This window comes from Aethalodelphis obliquidens, unplaced genomic scaffold (assembly GCF_003676395.1).
Source record: "Aethalodelphis obliquidens isolate GAN/ISIS:26980383/991018 unplaced genomic scaffold, ASM367639v1 scaffold63, whole genome shotgun sequence".
NCBI classification, from domain to species: Eukaryota; Metazoa; Chordata; class Mammalia; order Artiodactyla; family Delphinidae; genus Aethalodelphis; species Aethalodelphis obliquidens.
This window is the reverse complement of record NW_020838007.1, coordinates 4,951,596-4,971,529: the sequence shown is the minus strand read 5'-3', so window position 1 is coordinate 4,971,529 and position 19,934 is coordinate 4,951,596. Positions and strand designations below refer to the sequence as shown.

At 48.2% G+C, this 19,934-nt stretch overlaps 1 protein-coding gene across 2 annotated transcripts in view; it reads left to right on the top strand.

The window, feature by feature from the left end:
• RAB31 (RAB31, member RAS oncogene family) overlaps positions 1-19,934 on the top strand; it is a 113,228-nt gene that overhangs the window by 21,338 nt on the left and 71,956 nt on the right. The window contains exon 1 of one of the 2 annotated variants that reach the window (XM_027088847.1): positions 6,653-6,746. The exons of the other annotated variant lie outside the window; for it this stretch is intronic. Within the exon in view, the coding sequence (XP_026944648.1) occupies positions 6,726-6,746 (21 nt within the window). The 5' untranslated portion in view covers positions 6,653-6,725. Of the gene's footprint in view, positions 1-6,652; positions 6,747-19,934 lie in introns of those variants that run through there. 2 annotated transcript variants of the gene reach the window in all.

Here is a 19,934-nt window from a genome sequence, read left to right as displayed (position 1 = left end):
CCAGTGGCACCCTGGGATGTGGCAGACAGGGTCCTGGGATAGGCAGCTCCAGAACTGGGTGGCATCGCTAAGTGACAAAGACACATCACAAGAACTGAAGTCGTGGGGTCGGAATCGATGAGCCTTCACTGGGAGGACCTGCCCTTTGGGAAGCCACCTTCTTTCCCATCTCTGCCTCCCCGGCCGGGGTCACACATGTGGGCTACCGGGTGGCTCCCCTGGTGCTTTGCTGGCTTCGCAGGGCTGTGGGGGGTGGGGTGGGGCCATGCATCCTGGCCTGGGCTTCCTGTAGCTTCCATGTGTGTTTCAGTTAAGGCACCGTCTGCCTCCCAGCACTTCGGCAGCAGTGCTGCCACCCCGGCTTTGGGAACCCCTCCCCCGGGTGTGGTTACTTTTCACTGGCGCCCTGATTGCCGTCTGGGGGGACGGCATCTGGAAACGCTCCCCTGCCTTCCACGTGGCACCCGTGTCTTTGCCGAGCTGATGCAGTGACCACAGGTCCTACTGCTGTGGGGGCCCTGGTGTCAGGCAGGGGGAGTCGGTGGTCTCTTGACGGGAGGCCTGTGGCGTCATGGGGGCTCCGGCTGGTCACCCTCTCTCCTGTCCAGAGCTGTCCTCACCAACAGCCTGTCTGGGACATACTGAAGTTCCCTGGCAGAGCCAGTGTTGGCAGCACCAGTGGAGGGAGGCAAGGTCCGACGCTGAGAATCAAGTTTGATTTAAGGAGGTCTTTCCGAGCAGGAGGGAGTTGTCATTGGGTAAGAATCACTGTCACGATGCAGGATGGGTGCAAACAGCAAGCAAGGTTTTTGAGGGTTTCCTAGAACCCTAGGGTGCAAACTCCTGTGGATGCTTCCCGTTGAAGAGCTGGTGGGCCTTCTGGGAAGTTCCTGTCACAAACAATCACCCCGTTTGTCCCAACAGGAAGAGTAAAGAAATGCTAATGCCACAGGGAACAGCCAAGTCCTGATGAACTAGCCGGGAGGGGGTTGGGCCTTTGCTCCGCCAGCCGCGTGCTAAGGCTATTCTCAGTTCTCGTCATAGCTCTTTGTCTTCTAATAAGTGATAGGTTTTTATTCATAAACGTAAATGGGAAGATGCCCATTTAAAAAGCAGTGTAGGGACTTCCCTGGTGGCGCAGTGGTTAAGAATCCACCTGCCAAAGCAGGGGACTTGGGGTCAAGCCCTGGTCCGGGAAGATCCCACATGCCGCGGAGCAACTAAGCCTGTGCGCCGCAACTCCTGAGCCCTCGTGCCACAACTACTGAGCTTGCGCTCCTAGAGCCCGTGCTCCGCAACAAGAGAAGCCACCGCAATGAGAAGCCCGCGCACTGGGACGAAGAGTAGCCCCCGCTCGCCGCAACTAGAGAAAGCCCATGCGCAGCAGCAGAGACCCAACACAGCCAAAAAAAAAAGCAATGTAAACAGGCTCTGAAGCCCAGTGACAACGCTTTAGTAAGTCAGCCCCTAGACCTGCTTTGGATGGAAACAGTTTTGCTTAAAATGATTTATTTTCCTTGAATATTGTGATTTTCTTTTTCAGTTGTGTGTGATAACTTTCCCTGTACAGGCATTACCAGCATATGAGGAGAAATGATTAACAGATGCACAAGTAATTTTCATATGCTTGAAAGCTACAAAACAATGCGTTTGTTGCAGGAAATAAAGAGGACAGATGTAATAACTGAAATATTTATATATATATCTCAATCACTTAAAGAAGAAGTATTGCATTAAGTCAAATAATAATACCCGAGTGTTTATATGAAGCCAACTTGTGACTGCCTAGGTTTCTACAAGGGCTGGTTCACACGAGGGCCGACTCCCCATCCGGGCTCCCAGGTGCATGCCAGGCTGGACCCTGGGTGGGTTTGGGAAAACTCCTGGGTCTCCACTACCCACACGTGCTCCAGGGAACCTCCCTTCCCAGCCCAAACCCGGTCTTTTAGTCTTTCCTGATGCTTCTGGGCCCTCACACCCGCCAGCAGCGGTGACAGACCTCTGCACTGTCCGACTCAGTGCCAGGGTTTGCCGTCTTGCAGCCCCGGTTAGTTCTTTGTCCCGTGTCCGCTGCCTTTGGTGCCCTCCCTTTTAGACCAGGGTCTTGTTTGCAAGAGAGATCTCCTCGTTAGCCCCCAGATTTCGCCATGTGGACTCCCGTGGCACGCGTGGCCTGTGTCCTCCCCAACTGTACAGTGGTCGTGGGACCCCATGGTGCACGTTGGCCCATTTATCTTTTCCCATTTTAGTTCTCATTTTTATTTAGTGTGGAGTTGCCTCTCCTAGTTCCTTTTCTCATCCACACCTTTAGTTTTTTCTCTTTTTACTTCCTGTGTCATATTGTGAGGAAATTTGGAATAAGCAGAAAAGATTTCCGGGTGTCCCCAGTGGAAAACTATGCATCATGTAAAGAACAGCCTTCCAGGGTGTCTGATGCTAGGCCTTTCTTGTCCTTGATCTGCTTTTTGCCTCTGTAAGTTATAGGTAACTGATAGCAATGCAAAATAATTACAGTCTACAGACATGGAAAAAACATCTATTTGTGTGATTAAAATGACCTCCCCCAGCATCAGGAAAAAAAGTCAGTTTCTTGTCCATTTGTAAATTCATTTCAACATTTAATTGGATCATTCCTTTAATCCATATAAATTTGTGCTTCTCTGACTTCTGTGAATTGGTTGTAACACCTCACTAATACTCTCATTAGTAATGAGGTTAATAAAGACTTTAACACGTGTTCATTCTATATCTGCAAGTCAGAATTCTGCCTATGGTAATTCTTCTTTAACCGCTATATGGGTAGCGGAAACGTAAGATGTGCAACTGCTGTGGAAAATGGAAATTTGGCTGTTCCTTAAAAAGTTATAGACAGAATTACCCTGTGACCCAACGATTTCACTCCTAGGTATATACTGCAAACAGTGGAAAACAGGACCTCAAACAAATACTTGTAACGTGAATGTTCACAGCAGTACTATTTACAACAACCAAAAATGGTGGAAACAACCCAAGTGTCCATCAGTGGAGGCTGGCTAAAAAAATTGTGGTTTAGACACAATGAAATATTATTCAGCCTTAAAAAGGAATGAAGTACTGATACACAGGACGTTGTGACTGAACCTTGAAAACATGATGCTAAGGGAAAGAAGCCACTCACGAAAGATCACGTACTGTATGATTCCATTTGTATGAAATGTCCAGAATAGGTAAATCAATAGGGACAAAGTAGATGTATGATTCAGAGGCTGTGGGGCGGAGAGAATGGTGAGTAATTGCTTAATGAGTATGGAGTTACTGGGGATGAAGAAAATGTTTTGGAACTAGATGGAGGTGGTGGTTACACAACACTGTGAATGGACTGAGTGCCACTGAATTGTTCACTTTAAAATGATTAATTTTGGGTTATGCGAATTGCACCTCAACAGCAACAAAAATGAGCGTAGGCAACTTCCACATCTGAAATCGTTTACATTTGAGTAACTAGGAGGGGGAGGGTTTAGCTCAGCAGTTTTAATGTTTTCGCACCAGAAACACATGACACATAGGACACCGACGGTGGAGTTGACCCAGGAAGCACACTCCCACGAGTTCCCAGGTTCATGCAGTTTCCAGCAAGTTTCCTATAATTCCACCTCATCAGCTTTGGTAACGCTGATTCATACAGATTACACGAGCCATACCCCGCAGAGGCAAGAATCTATGATTTGGGTGATGGCCATTTAAAATTTAGATGATATGAAGGGGTCTGGGGAGAAAATGTTAGTGTAAAAAGTTACGTTTATATAGAGAAGCTTAAAGAAGAATACAGAATTTGTACCCTGATCCCTGTACCTGGATCACATCTGTTCATACTTAAAAATAGATACAAGGAACGCTTTGTATAGGATTACAAAGTTCAAATGCGTCAGAAAGATACAGAATAAAAAGTGCCGCCTTCCTAACCTTTGATCATCACTGTTAATGTGTCCTTGTGATTTTTTTTTTTTTTTTTTTGCGGTTCGCGGGCCCCTCCCTGTTGCGGCCTCTCCCATTGTGGAGCACAGGCTCCGGACATGCAGGCTCAGCAGCCATGGCTCACGGGTCCAGCCGCTCCACGGCATGTGGGATCTTCCCGGACCGGGGCATGAACCCGTGTCCCCTGCATCGGCAGGCGGACTCTCAACCACTGCGCCACCAGGGAGGCCCCTTGTGATTTTTTTTTAAAGGAAATGTTTCAGGCTTGTGTGCTTGTGCTCACACACCCAGATTTTTTTTGTTTAATAAAGGTGTCATTACAAATTTGTAAATGGATTTTTTCAATCAGTATATCTTGGAACGCTTTCCATTCGTATCGGCTCCTACAGATGGACTTTATTCTTTTGAATGGCTGTGTAATCGTCATGATGGTAATCAGCATTTATGAACATTTGCGGGATGCCGGTGCTGTTCTAAGTGCTGTGGACGTGTTATCTCATTTAATCTTCACGACAATCCTATGAGGCAGGCCCTCCTATTGCTCCTCTTTCACAGAGGAGGGAACAGAAGCACAGAGAGAATTAGGAAGAAACTTCAATTTCATGCGTCTGACCCCAGACCCACACTCTGACCACCCCCAGATTCTGCTCCCCTGTGCAGTTAGTTTGTGGAAAGGCGGGGGTTATCACCGCTTCTGGTTTACCCCTGACGGTTATTTTCTCTTCCTCCTTTGTTACAGCATCCCCTCGGATGTGTGTGCCCTGTGTGTCTCACACTCCAGGCTATGACCTCTTGGGGTCTCTGTTTTATTGGAGTGCTCTTCATGTTGTCCTGCAGTTAAAAGAGATAGGGAATAACTCAGAAGAGCAAAACAATTATGATTAAGGTTTGCAAAATTATTCCCAAGAGTGGCTATCAGATTTTGATCTTTTAGCCCAGAAAAGAGAGTGTGCATAATTTCTATAGCTTGGCGTGCATACAGAAAGAAATCTCAGAGACTCTTCTCTCCTGTAGGAGAGGCAGGTCCTGGTTGTCCCCCTGGGATGCCACATGGCTGAGAACCACACTGAGACTTTCTGGATGTCCCCTGCCTGCCCTGCTACGTGGTGAGTGGGTCCCCAGGATAAAAGGCGGGGCCGAGGAAGCCCCTAATCCCTGGGCGCCTCGGCCCTTGCTGTTTATTTCTTCCTTTTCTTTGCTCTGGGTCATTGTGTCTCCCCAGCTGATGAGCTCCAGATTGAATTGTAGCTGGTAAGCCAGCCCACGGATCAGAGGGTGGGGCGCCGGGGTACTCTGTGAGTTCGTGGCATTATCAGATGAGGGGATATTGCGTAGAACAGTTGTGCACTGGGGATGCACATTTTGGCTTTTTCGGAGAAGGAGCAAACGGATACTGCAGTGTTGCCAGCCAGCCTGTTGCTACTGTCTTGAGCAAGCCTAACAGCAAGCCGGTTTGGATCTAGAGTCAAGATTAAACGTCATAGAAAACTCAAGCTCCAACATGTTTTCCTTCGGTCAGCAGAACAGCAGGATGCTGCCGCTGGCTGTGTGTCCTGGCTGACCCTGTGTTTCTGGCCGCCAGCTACAGTTTGCCATTTAGATCCATTTAGCAGAAAAGGATCCCGTCTCATAAAAATGCAGGCTGGGCGTGTGCTGGGAGCTCATTCTTAAATATCCTAATCCTTTTCTGGGAGAGAGGCAGGCACACAAAATAGGAGACTGTGTAGGTGGATTTACCAGCGTGTTTTCATATGCGTCAGACGCTTGGGAAAGTCTCTTTTCTGCCAGGTTGGGTAAGACACAGATTCGTGGGTAGGAAACCAGAGTTTGAAATTAGCTGCTCAGGTCACGTGGTCAGATCGCAATAGAGCAGACGTTTGTGCTCTGAGGGCAGAGAAGGTCTGCAATCCCTTTCCTCACCCCTGAAGGTGTCCAAACCACCAAGTGAAGAAACACACTTCCTTTGGTTCATCTGACCAAATTCTTCTGTCAACTTTTGGCCTGGTTGCCTCAATCTAGCTTCAGTCTTCCTGCCTGCTTGAGAGAGAATTTGGTGGGGGAGGCAGGGCAGTGTGTGATGGGTCCCCAGAGTCAGAACATGAACAGACAGCAGGGTCCAAATTGAAACCAGAAAGATGATTCCACTCCTGGAACAAGTCATTGTCTTTCCTAGACTTTCCTAGACAATGATTTTTCTTCCTTGTTTTGTTTTCTAATAAAGTCAATCAGTTGTCTTTTTGTGAAGCAAGAAGATAGAAGTGGACATCTCTGAACAAATTAGAGGCTGCACACGGCTTTCTGTCACTTAGATTCTGAGTGCATGGGTAGCAATGCCTTTAGACCGTGATGCAGATGAAGTCCACCCAGGGTTAGCGAGTGGCCGAGGGATTGCTCCTGATGCTTTGGCCGGAGGCAGCCAGACGTTGCTGTTGGCCAGGCCCAGACATCAGGTGGCGTTTTCCAGGCTCTCTTTTGATGGGAGAGCAGCACGTTATGAAGTTGTGGTTTGGCCGTAACTTCCTGCAAAAAAATAGCATGTGTGATGACGTGATGACAGAGTCAGGGGCGGAAGGAAAGAGGCATGGAGATGGTGTGATATGACTAGGGGTCAGCTGTAAAATCCTTACAGATGTTTCCTCCTGGGGGTCAAGCTTCGGATGGGCAGCCTCCTACCGTGCTGCTGGTGGCCATTGGGAGGTTCCAACGTGCACTTGAGACCCGGTTAAAAAAGTAAGAAAGATACATGGTGTCCCACGGAACCCAAAGCAGGAATGCAGCTGGGCCTCGGGAAGGTAGGGGAGGTACCAGAGTCCCGTCTTTGGGCTGCTTGCCTTAACGTCCCTCTGCACAGCTGTTTCCCTTTTCTGATGCAGGGAGTTGAAAGGTGGCCGCCTCCAGCCTCCACTTTGCACGGTGTGGCTCTAGCCTCAGAGGGCTTCATCCCTGTGTTTCCCAGCCTCTGTGTGTGTGTGTGTGTGTGTGTGTGTGTGTGTGTGTGTGTGTGGGTAGTGGGGTGCACTGAAAGTCCTTTCCCCCAGCGCTGGCTTGTGTCGATGGTAAGTCTGTCTGTGACACCAGCGATGCTGGTTGGTTGAGCAGAAATGTGAAATCAGGGGCTTGGGGGCAGGTGCAGCTTACGCCAGCCTCAGCATCCAGGGATTTTCTGTATTTGGTGGTACAGTATTGAGAAGATCCTAATAGATCATTCTCTTAAAATTTCTATTTCTGATTCTATCTTATACATTGTATAGTATCTTAGAACGTACAGTATTGCATGTGTGCCACTTGTAAATAGATGTACACCTATCAGAGGATACACAGCTCATTTTATGCAATGTGGGACTTGTCCTTTGTTCACATTACATGTAGGATGTTTACCCACAGAGTCTCTGGGAATATTCAGTGATTCATACAAGGGAACAGCTCCTATCGTAAGAAGCATAAACTGCGTATTTTCTTTCTTGACCCTAAAATAAACTTCTTAAAGAGATTTATATCCACAGATCTAGAAGTATCCACAAGCAGAATTTCACAGTGTTGGTGCATGAAGTTCAAACACGTACTGATACCCTCCCATCAGCGTGAAGAGGAAGGTGGCCCGCGCTGTGGGTTGTTGTCAACGTATCTATACCTATTTACATAAAATTATGTTTTAATATAAAAATTAACCAAAGTTGTTCACTTATAGGAAACAAACCGCCTGTTATTTCACTTTGACATTTCTTAGCTCTGGACTTTTTCCTCCCTAACTTTTTTTTTGGAAAGAATTCTGTTTTTACTTTGCCCATATTTCTAGTTAAGATAAGTTATCTGTACCAACATGAAATAACTCTAACATTTTGTTCAATCTTTTTTAAAATTGCAAATTATTTTATTAGGTTCATGCAGCATATATTTGCATGATAAAAGCATTTTTATTTCTATGAAAACCTGACCAAGTTCTTTTGTAGCTTCATCTTTTTTCTTCTTTGAGATGTAATTCACATATAACATTACATTAGTTTCAGATGTACAACGTAATGATTTGACGTTTGTGTATCTTGTGAAATGATCACCACAATAAGTCTATCACCTCACGTAGTTATGATCTTTTTTTCTTGTGATGGGAACTTTTAAGGCCTACTCTCTTAGAACTTTTAAGTATACAACACAGTATTGTTAACTCTGGTCCCCAAGCCATCTGCTGCATCCCCAGGGCTTGTTTATCTCATAACCGGAAGTTTGTGCCTTTTGACTCCCTTTATGCATTTTGCTTTTGAAAGCCCTCCTGGCCCCGCACGCTGAGCTTCTCTAAGGATTTGTTGACCTGGGACTGGAGATGGTTTCGTGTTGGGGAAAGAACGTACGGGGAGGCCGAGACTTGGCATTGGCTGGACCTCCTTTCTGCCAGCAGTGTGCTATGACGGGCACCGGGCCTCAAGCTCTCCATCTGCGAAATGGGAATGATGATCTCACAGGGTCACCATGAAGGCCGAATGCAGTAATGAATGCAAGTGCTCGGCCAGCTGGAAAGCCTTCAGAATGCAGGTTGAGGTCAAGAAAGGCCATGGCTTCAGTTTCTCCTGAACTTCTGAGCAAGGGCATGTGCCAGAACATCATGGAAAGGGCATCGTGAGGGGCAAAGGAAACCCCACGGGCCTGAGCAGTCTTCTCCCGGCATGGGAGCATGTTGTCCTGGGCGTGATGCTCCTTCTGTGTCGCGAAGAGGAAATTCCAGACCTTGAGGTCTGGCTCTGGGTCACGTTCCTGGGTGTGTCTCTCCTGCGCTTGCAGGAGAGGATACATCCCACTGACTCGCCAGTGCCCGACACGGGGCCTGCTGTGTCTCAGACGCGGGATGGGTTAGCGAGTGGGAGAGAAATGCATCATCACACCTGTCGCAGGGTGGGGACGCGGGTGGTGTTTGTCAGGAGGCACTAGGGTAAAGAATGGAGGTCAAGAGCTCGGGCTTGGAAGCACAGACTGGGTTCAATTGCTCACCCTTCCTGGGCCTGTTTTCCCAACCGTGATGGGCCATAGTAGTACATCTCTCAGAGATTTGGGCTGAAAGTGAACGAGGTGATGCAGGTTAACATGGAATCTAGCTGAACAAAACGTCAACCGTCACCACACCATCATCACGTGACTAACATGGTCGGTGTTATTAACAGCTCATCGATCATCGTGATCCGGAACTTGGAAGCCCAGAAGCTCCATTTGTCCTGGAGCTTTGCCTTCTCTTCCCTTTTCCCTGAGTCATCACTTTCGTTGTAATTTTGGCTCAGCTGGGCCCGTGCACTTACTCTTTAGCTCAGGTTCACTGCAGCACCCTTGATCTTCACCTCCGTCGGCGGGAACATTCTCCTGTCTGACAAGGTTTCAGATCTGGCGGTGGGGGGTGGCACGGCTGGTATTTTTCAGACCAGAGCTGTGCCTCAGCATTAATGACATGGCGTTGGCTCCGCAATTTAGCATCCAGCCAGCAGTGGAGGGCGGATCTGCAGTCATGTGCTTTCCTCTTTGACCTCCAGCTGGTCTTTGGCTGGGGAGCAGCGGGGGACACCGTGCAGGAATCAGAGGGCACGTATCCATGGCTTTACTGCTCACTGTCAGCAGTGTACCCACTCAGGCTGTTCCTGGGGAATTCATCCATGTGGTCCATCTTCATCTCCTGCCCCAGAAGCCACACCCGTCTTCTCTCCTTTGGACAATGAAAGTAAGAGGGTGGGGGCTTCCCTGGTGGCGCAGTGGTTGAGAGTCCGCTTGCTGATGCAGAGGACACGGGTTTGTGCCCCGGTCCGGGAAGATCCCACATGCCGCGGAGCGGCTGGGCCCGTGAGTCATGGCCGCTGAGCCTGCGCGTCTGGAGCCTGTGCTCCACAGTGGGAGAGGCCACAACAGTGAGAGGCCCACGTACTGCAAAAAAAAAAAAAAAAAAAAGTAAGAGGGTGCCCCATCTTTGACGCTGGAGGCTGAGCCCTGCTCAGAGGCTGCCAGGCAGGGGTTCTTCTGGCAGGGGCAGCTGTGATGCAGGTATCCTTGCGTTTCCTGGACGAATGTCTTAAACTAAGTGTGATAGTTTAGCATTTATTCCCAAAGAGCATAGATTGAAAATGTGGGGGGTAGTAATTTCCCTCGAGCTGGAAATTCCCACTGCTGCCTTCTACGTGTGTTTTGTAAAATCTCTGAAATGCTTGCAGAAGCGCCAGCTGACCGAAGGAACTTAAGCCATGAGAAAGTCATGCCAGCGTGATAGTTACGGGGATGGCTTTTCTCACACTCTGTAGGCCCAGCCCCGCCTCGGACACACTTCCTCCCTTTCATGCAAGTCCCTTTTCTGACACTAGTGTGGGAATCAAGCCTGGGGCTTGATAGAGTTGACTGTCATACGTATAGGACGATTCCTCACATGTCATGGGTCAAAAACTATGGTTATTTAATGGGAACAGTGATCGAGTCAGGAAGGTAGGTTAGTTGTGAGCAGAAGCTAGTATCCCCAGCTTGTCAGTACCATGCAGGTGCGTTGACTGTTTGCTCTTGTTTGCAGCCGACAAGGGTGCATGTGCATCCTCTATGATCTAGTGTCGTGATTAAGGACCACAGCAGTTAACTGTCTACATCACACAGGATCTCGGCTTGGGGGTCAGCGAAGCACCGAGCATTAATTCAGATGAGCAAGTGGTCTGAGGATGCCAGCTGTCAGGCTTGTCAGAGTCAGGATGTAAGAACGGTTCCTTCCTAAAAAGGGGGTGGCACCCTACTCCCTGGAAAAAGCCCTGCCCCTTCCCCTGTAAACTAAAGTATCTGCCTCCCCATCTTTAGCCTCCCTCCTCCTCCCTTTATCTTTACCCTTTAAAATTAAATCCCTCTTGCCAGGTGGCGAGAAGTCGATCTGTGAATTTAGTTCTCACTCCTTTATTCTTTGGCCACTGAATAAAGCTTGTGCTGTGTCAAAAACAAAAACAACAAAAACGGTTCCTTCTGTCCTCCCTGCACAACCCAACGTGAGCACCAGGCGGGCTCTTGATGTGGAGTCTTAGCTCTGACACGATAGACTGGCCACTGTTATCTGTGAAGATGCCCGGCGCATACTAGGTGCTCAATAAAAACGCAGCAGATGAGCGCAGCCTCCTAAATGCCTCTGTTTCCTGTTTTGGTTTCCCTCCAGTCCTCTTAAAGTTCCACCCCTGGTGGGTATCGTTGGTTCCACTGCCCTTAGGACAAGTCCAGGCTCCAAAGGCTGGTGGAGAAGAGGGGAGGGAAGGAGGGCGAAGCCTCCTCATCTGAGTTCCGGCGCCCTTGGGGTTCATGGCAGCCCCTCCCACCTGAAGGGTAAGTTCATGGTGTGGCCGTACCAGCTGATCGTAAGGATGGGCAGAGCACCCTGGATGGTCATTGGGTGCCAGGGCTCTGACGTGTCCGTTTCCAGGACCATGTCTGCTTCAGGAGCCCATTGGCTGGGGGCAGGGAGCCTGGTGAGAAAGGGAAGGCCACGTCTCAGTGTTTTATCACCTAACCTGGGGACTGACGTCCATCACTTTCGCCATTTTTCTACTTTTTAGGAGCAAGTCGTTAGGTCCAGGTCACGCACAGGTGAGCAAACACCAGGAGTCGGGGATCACTGGGAACCACTTTAGAAGCTGCAATTATGATCATTCTTTATCCTTACTTGCTAGATCTGCAACTCAGGAACAGTGAATATTGAGTGTTTTGTAAGAACACGACAGAATATAACAATAAAATCCCACATTGGTGCCGGGAGCCTATGCAGGCCAGGTGTCCCGTGGAGCCAGTGGGTTCCCCGCCAGGAACAGGGCAGCTCGTGTCTCTGCCGTTTGTCTGGTGACCTGTCTTGCCCAGTCACCAGCCCACACGTGCGTTGCTTGAGAGGAAACAAAGGTGGTGAAAGAACAGTTGGTTCCTTGGGCAGGAAGTGCGATTTAAGTAAAACATTGGGTTAAAAATTTTTTAAAACAGTTCAGGTCACGCCTTCTAAGACTCAGATACTCTGAAATTTCTGCTTAGCTGCACAGAGTCTGTACATCGGGACAGAGTGCTCTCTGGAAACGCTGAGAAGCGGTGGGAGCTATTATAAGAAGAACGGAAGTGAAGGGGTGATGGAACTTGCCCTCCTTCCCCATTTCAGAAGTGTCTTCCTTCTTCTTTCCCTTCTTTAACTTGTCTGAGGAGTCAGGCAGGAGGAGGACTTCTTTCTGAACCGGGGCCGGGAGAGGGATGGGGCCTCTGCTGCTCACCTTTTCTCATGCCCAATACATGACCTTGGCTTCCCTAGAACTTCTAGGACGTTCCTTTGCCACCAGCAGGATGGAGAAGCCACCCCCTCTCTGGGGCCAGAGCACTTGATGACTGAAAGATTGCTAGACTTTGGAATCCTCCAGACCTGTCAACTCTGTAATAGCAAGAGGCAAATAAATTTAACAATAGTAGAAAGGGACGGCATTTATTTTTGGCTGCATTGGGTCTTCGTTGCTGCGTGCGGGCTTTCTCTAGTTGCAGTGAGTGGGGGCTACTCTTTGTTGCGGTGCACCGGCTTCTCATTTTGGTGGCTTCTCTTGTTGCAGAGCACAGGCTATCGGCGCACTAGCTCAGTAGTTGTGGCTGACGGGCTTAGTTGCTCTGCAGCATGTGGGATCTTCTTGGGTCAGGGATCGAACCCATGTCCCCTGCATTGGCAGGTGGATTCTTTCTTAACCACTGCGCTACCAGGGAAGTCCAGGACAGCATTTTAAAACAGTATAAATATTTTCTTACTAGGAACAGCTTTTTGGGGGTGGATGACATCCCAGAAGTGAGATCACTGTGCTTTTTAAACACCCATCCAAGAGTCAGAGAAGATCAGGGGTCATCACCAGACAGGCTGCTCTAATTCCCTTCTCCGGAGGGATGCTTCCAAGATTTAAACTTGACCAGTGATAGGAGGAGACAAGGCGATTTGACTGAAGATCTTTCCACAGGCAATAGAAACAGAACCTGCAGAGAATCTAGATAATGGACTTATCAGACATCTTTAAAACACGTATGTTCATTATGTTCAAGGAAATAAAAGTCATGATTTCAAGCTTTGGCATGCAATCGAAAACTGCACAATAGAAATTTTATGGTGAAAAAATACAATAATTGATATCAGGAAATCAGTAAATGGGTTCATCATCACATTAGGTACATCTGTAGAAAGAACTGGAAGATAGGTTAGAATAATTCCAAATTGAAACTCGGACAGAAAGATGGAAAATAAAGAAAAGAATATAAAAGACATATATGGTAAGGGAAGAAAGTTTAATACAGGCACAGTTGGGGTCCCAGAAGGCGAGAAGAGGTATGATAGACCAGAGATGATGCTCGAAGAAGTGACAGCAGACATTTCTCCATAGAAAATGCCTGGCTGGGTGGCCGGAGCTTTAGTCACTGTCCTTATGACTGTTTGGCCCACTCCTGCTCCTATGAAAGGCTGGGATTATTGGCAATATTACTGGAGTCCAAATGCAGGAGACGGTGTTCCCCAAAGATCTCTTTACTCCTGGGGCGTTCTGCTTGGACTGCAGGCCTGGTTCACACTGGCTGGAACCCCCAGGTTGGAAGTAGAATAAATTTTCCTATGGAAACAATAGTACAAATGGATGTCGGGGTCTTCTGTTGTAGAGTGCTATAGTGCAGGGGCAAGCTTGGGAAATAATCATTTATTTACAGCATTATGTCAACAGAAGAATACACACCTGAGTTTCAAATGATGGGCCAACAAATGCAGTTTGGAACACAGCTGTCAGCCGTCCCGTTGACGTCTTGGGGTGGCCTGTGTGTTCTCAGTCACTACGGCTCTGTCTTTGATTCCTCTGAAAGTTTAGGTCTGATGTGTAAGTGATCTGACTTGCAGGAGTCAGGACTTAATCTTGCCTCCTGTCCTTGTATCTTGCGGACTGCACAGGCACCGGTAAGTCAATGAGGGCATGGACGCATGCCTTCCGGAGAGAGATGGTTTGGCCAGTGGGTATGGGGGAGGGGAAGTCTGAAGGTCGATGAAGCCTTTGCTGATTATAGGACTGCAGGCAAGTCACGTAAACGTTTAGACCACAGCTTCCTAACGTGGGAAATGTGGACAGTACATCTGTCCTCTGAAGGGTTGTCGTGAGCACCCAGTGAGATAAAGGAAGTAGACGTGTGCCTATGTTCCCTGTTGAACCATCTAATCATCTCTCTTGGGGCTTTCAGCCTCCTCATTTTTGCTTATTTCTTCATATTCTCTGGCAGGATTTTTTTACATTTCTCCTGGGCATTTTTTGCACCTCAGACATGGCACCTTATGCCCTCTGTGTGGACTTGAGATTGTGTTCGTATACATCTAGAGGATTGTGGACGTTTCCAAGCTGTGTTCACTATTGTCCTTGGGACCTCAATCTAGATGCTTTAATTCATTTATGCTATCTGTATGCTTAAAATTCGGTCTGTAAGCAGTTTTTCCCATGAGAGTAAACAAAGTCTAGTGCCTCCCCACATGGCTGTCGCGTGCAGGGGTGTGTCCAGTGTCCTGGACGAGGCCTTCACTCCCCTGGGTCAGACTCCACCCTGCTCTCAGCTTCCCTCACTTTTGGGCTCAGAGGATCAAACTGTCAGCCACCCCGCGGTTCTGCCTGTTTCTCTCCACCCACAAGACCTGGCTGGCCTCTCTCATCCTCCTAAATTCCTAACTTAACTCCTTCTCGACACATCAGACACGTAAGGCTTGTTAGAAGTAATGTTAACGCTTAAAGTCTAAACCCTTAAATAAATGGGTGACTGAGTGAAACAAATCAACAAATAAACGTAAAAATCCTTGCGGGTTGGGTTCTGCTTGCCAGACCAGAGACAGATGCTGGACTTAGCACTTCCATAGTTCACATTATGCTCAAATAGTATCCTACCTCTTTGCTGTTTGATAGGTCTGAGATGAAAGCTTCACGAGTACCATCTATTTAAAGTTATGTTTTAGGTGATTTCTAATTTTTATAAATAATACCTCAGTGAACTTTTTTTTTTTTTTTTTGCGGTACGCGGGCCTCTCACTGTTGTGGCCTCTCCCGTTGCAGAGCACAGGCTCCGGACGCGCAGGCTCAGCGGCCATGGCTCACGGGCCCAGCCGCTCCGCGGCATGTGGGATCTTCCCGGACCGGGGCACGAACCCGCATCCCCTGCATCGGCAGGCAGACTCTCAACCACTGCGCCACCAGGGAAGCCCTCAGTGAACTTTTCTTGTGCTCATTTTTTTCCCTTCTTTTAACTGCATTCTTAGGAATGGAATTCCTGAGTCTGTAGGTCTTGTTATCGTTTGCAGTTTCCTATCCATAAGAGGCATGTGGATTTATGTTATCAACAGTATACATTCCTTATTAGTTTCTCAACCTTACCGCCTGTAAAGATGTCTAGAGCGTCTGTAGAGCAGTGCTTCGTGAGTTTGGAGTGGAGTGGCTGGGAGGAGTGGGTGGAAGGTCGGGAGAAGGCAGCTGTCTGTCCTGGGAACCCACCTTGATCGGGCCTTAGTGATTCTCTGCGGAGCTGGGTTGAAAAGGTTCCTGAAATAATGTGTCCTGAGTTGATTTGTGACGTCTTCCGTTAGAGCAGGATCACGTAGCTGGGATATAGCTGCCTAGGATTTCCCGTTCTCTATTCTGAGAGGTGGGAACCCTACCTGCAGCCCGTTGCCCTAGTCCAGGAGTGAATTAAGTGACACCTAGAGATTTATGTGGCATCAGCTGAAAGTTTGTGGTTCGTGATTCCAGATTTACACGTGATTAATAATGGGGACCGTTCAAACAGCAGAGAGTGTCATGGAAGAGTATGTGATTGTTCGCAGAGAATTGTATTATTAGCCCCAAATAATAGCAATAACGTCTATGGGAGGAATATCCAGGAAGTAGCAGGAACCGATAGCTCGGCCTCAAAATGGCTCTGGTATCAACCGTACAAGTTAGAATACAAAGAAATCCTGATTATCCCCCAGGGAGGATTGTACTAAATTTTATTCCTGCTTTGTGCAGTCAGAATTGGTTTTATTCTCGTGGAAGCGACCTAAATGTCCATCGACAGATGAATGGATAAAGAAGATGTGGTATATATCTACTATGGAATATTACTCAGCCATAAGAAGAATGAAATAATGCCATTTGCAGCAACATGGATGGACCTAGAGCTTGTCATACTAAGTGAAGTAAACCAGGCAGACAAAGACAAATACATGATGTCGCTTATATGTGGAATCTAAAAAAAAAAAGATACAAATGAGCTTATTTACAAAACAGAAATAGAGCCACAGACATAGAAAACAAACTTATGGTTACCAAAAGGGAAAGGCGGGGAGGGATAAATTAGGAGTTTGGAATTAACATATACACACTGCTGTATATAAAATAGATGAACAACAAAGACCTACTATACAGCACAGGGAACTGTACTCAATATTTTGTAAGAAACTATAAGGGAAAAGAATTTGAACAAGAGTATACAGATATAGATGTGTGTGTATGTATAACTGAATCACTGTGCTGTACACCTGAAACTAACATGACATTATAAATCAACTATACTTCAGTTAAAAAAAAAATTGGTTTTATTCTAATGCCTCCCCGGTAGTTGGCAGTATGTCCCCCTCTCGTTAAGGCAAAACCCAGCAGATGTATCTTTAGGACATGTGACTCTACTAAGGAAGGTAACTCTGGAAAGCAATAGTCAAAGCACTCCTTGTGGGTTCTAGAAATGGACTATTTTTTAAAGAAATTTACATTTGACAGGGCGGTTGATTTAACCCGATGAGAGCCTTTAAGGATTTCACCGGGACTCAGAAAATTAGGTTCTGACTCTGCGGCCTGCTGTGTGACCTCAGAAGCCACGCAGCTTCCTCTTGTGCAGAACTAGAGGCTGGACAGGGCCGTGACAGTCTCCTCATCTCAGGAAGCGAACGAGCTTCCTTCCATCGGTGTCAAGTCCCCCGGAAGTAACAGGGCCATGGAGAGCCGTGAGCAGCCCGGGCCTCGCCCCTTCTCTTTCTCCTCTGCCTCCTTATCCACCCAGGATTTCCTGCTTCAGACCTTTGCCATTTCCCGTGGGATAGTCATGACTCAGGGCGTTTTCCTCCTGTGTGTGTGTGTCATGGTCTGAATGAGGTCCTGCAGGAAAAGGAAGTCACCAAGCTGAGTGATTCATGAGAAGCGCCGGCATCCTGCCTGGCTCCTCTGCCATCCTCGAGCCGGGCCTTCCCCTCGTGGCTGGAGGGGGAACAGCAGGCACGGGAGGACGAGGTCCCCAGGTCATCACAAAGCCATTGGCCCCGCAAGATGATTTAGGCCGTGCTTTGTAAGAATATTTTCCTTTCGGAGAGAAACTAAGACTTTGCCTATCCTTTTGTCCTGTATTTCCTTCCTGTCAATTGTATAAGAGAGAGATGTTGGGAGTTACATTGTAAAAAGAAAAGAAACACTGAGTGTATTTGTTGGAAGAATGAGCTTCAATCTAAATTTGAGCAGGCTGGCTGCTTTAACTATGCAGGACCAGGGGGATTTTAGCTTGAGTTATCCAGAGAAGATGATGAATAGAGATGAATAATTTGGAATTTTGGCTTTGGAATATTTCATCTTTAAGGGGATTTTAAGGGTTGGCCTCACAGAACCCTCGGGCTGTTGGGAGGATTTAGAGCCAGTTTTGAGCGGAGCCCTTGCGTAGAGCAAATGGATGTACTCCAAAACATGCCCCCGGAGCAGAATCATGACCCCCAGGATGCACCCTGGAGCCCTGGAGCCAGCCCCCACCTTAGAGGGCGAGCTCCCTGCTGCTGGGCGGAGGCTGTCAAGGGGCCGTTGTCCCAGCTGGGAAGGAGGGCGGCCTGGGTGGCAGCCCAGTTCTTCCGTGTCCAGTGTCTCCGGGGCTGTGAAGACCGCAGGATGGCAAGGGTGTGCTCATCCACGGGGGCTTTAAGAGCAGCTGAGATGGGAAGGAGGGCCTTGTGGTTTGGGGGGAGTGAGGAATATTAGCTGTAATGCCTCCCGAAGGTGCAGCTCAGAAATAGCAGCGGCATCGATTTGGAGTCAGAGGAGCTGATGTTTCCATTCTGTCCTCACCTCTCTGAGCTCCGCACAGCGATGCCCACACTGCAGAGAGTCAGTGCTTGGTACGCTCTCCCTGGGGCTCGGGACCAGCGCAGGCCGCGTGCACCGGGAGCTGACGCCTTCTGGACACTGACTTTCTGATGAGGATTCTGAGCCCACAGCCCTCTCGCCCCAGGTTTGCTGGAATGGCCCCCTGAATGCAGGAACGAAAGGGCGTGCCCGTAGTTCAGATGGGCAGTGGTGTTTCAAATCTCATTTCATATTTCAGTGTCTAGAGAAAAACACCTTTATCTGAGTTCCAGCGTTTTCTCCTTGATCTGTAGGCTTTTAACGTTATTTATTTATTTATTTTGCGGTACGTGGGCCTCTCCCGTTGCGGAGCACAGGCTCCGGACGCGCAGGCTCAGCGGCCATGGCTCACGGGCCCAGCCGCTCCGCGGCATGTGGGATCTTCCTGGACTGGGGCACGAACCCGTATCCCCTGCATCGGCAGGCGGACTCTCAACCACTGCGCCACCGGGGAAGCCCTAACGTTATGTTTTTAAGAGAAGTGTATCAGTATGTTTTTTCCTTCTTGGGCTAAATGTGTCTCGTTTCCCTTTCACTATCCATCTCGAGTCTACGTGATGCCCTCAGAGCAGGGCGACAGGACTTTTCCACGTGCCCTGCGGCCGCTCTCAAAGCACAGCTGCTGGCAGCTGGGGCAGTTGCTTTGCTCTCCTTCCCCTGCTTTCTGGGCAATCTCTCGACTTCACCTTGTAACTCTTCCTTTGAAATTTCCACTTCTACCATCGGATTTTTAATTTCCGAGGGGTCCCTCTTAACTTTCTGAATGATCTGCTAAAATTGCATCCTGCTCTTTTTTTTGTGGGTATAAGTGTCTGGTATTTCTTAGCTGAGCCTTTCTTTTTAAAAGATTAAAATGCATTCCCAAAGCTCTGTTTGCACGGGGGCTTGTGGGTGGGTGCACACGTGGCCTGTAGTTGGGGGACGCCACATATCAGGGTCTGCAGGGTTTTCCTCTTCCCCAGAGGGGCACCCTCGCCTCTTCCATCTGGGGTCCCACAGGCCAGGGCAGTAGCCCCGGGGCCCCCTGAGTTGCATGTGGAGTCCTGAGCCAGCCGGTGGCTGATACACAGTTCCTGGAGAGTCAGCCTCCTGGGTCCTTATGGAATGTCCCTCCCCTGGTTACGTGCCTGGGGCGCCCAGGGTGTTATTTTGTGCAGCTTTTCACCTGATTCTGATTCCAGCATCGCCCTCCAGCTCTTGATACCTTCAGGGAATGTGGGTGTGGACTGACTTGCTCTCCTCCCGGCAGGCCCTTTGGCTCCAGTGACCCCCCCCTCCCCCAACACTGCTTCTCGCTGTCATCACTGGTCTGATGGTTGTCTCTTCTCCCATCTCTTTGACCTTGTGAATTTGTGTTTTGTATTCCTTGAACCATTTGACCAAGTGTTTTGGAAGGGACTGCAGAAAAACGCATGTGTCCTAGTTCCAGTGTGTAACCGGACCCCTATCCTAATCAGCTTTAAAGAATTATTTAACAGAGAAAGAGCTGAGATGCGACCTTTATATAATTGAGCAAAACTGGAGGTTCTTATGCAGCCATCAGATTCTAGAGAGAAAATGTTAGAAATGCAATAATTAGAATTCATCATTTTTACAGGGCGATACCTAGAAAAATAGGTTACATCTTTTTAGAGTGCTAAAGTTTTGAACAAAATCAATTCTATTTCTAGCAAAACCATGTGATGCCACATGTCTTAGACCCCTCCAAAACTTCCCAAATTTCTGGAAATAAATGTACTGTGAACATGCCAATTCTAGGTTAGTTACTGTGTATAGATGGGACATGTTTCTTAAACTTATTTTTACCATACTTCTTTTCATTTTATGAAAGCAATACGATTT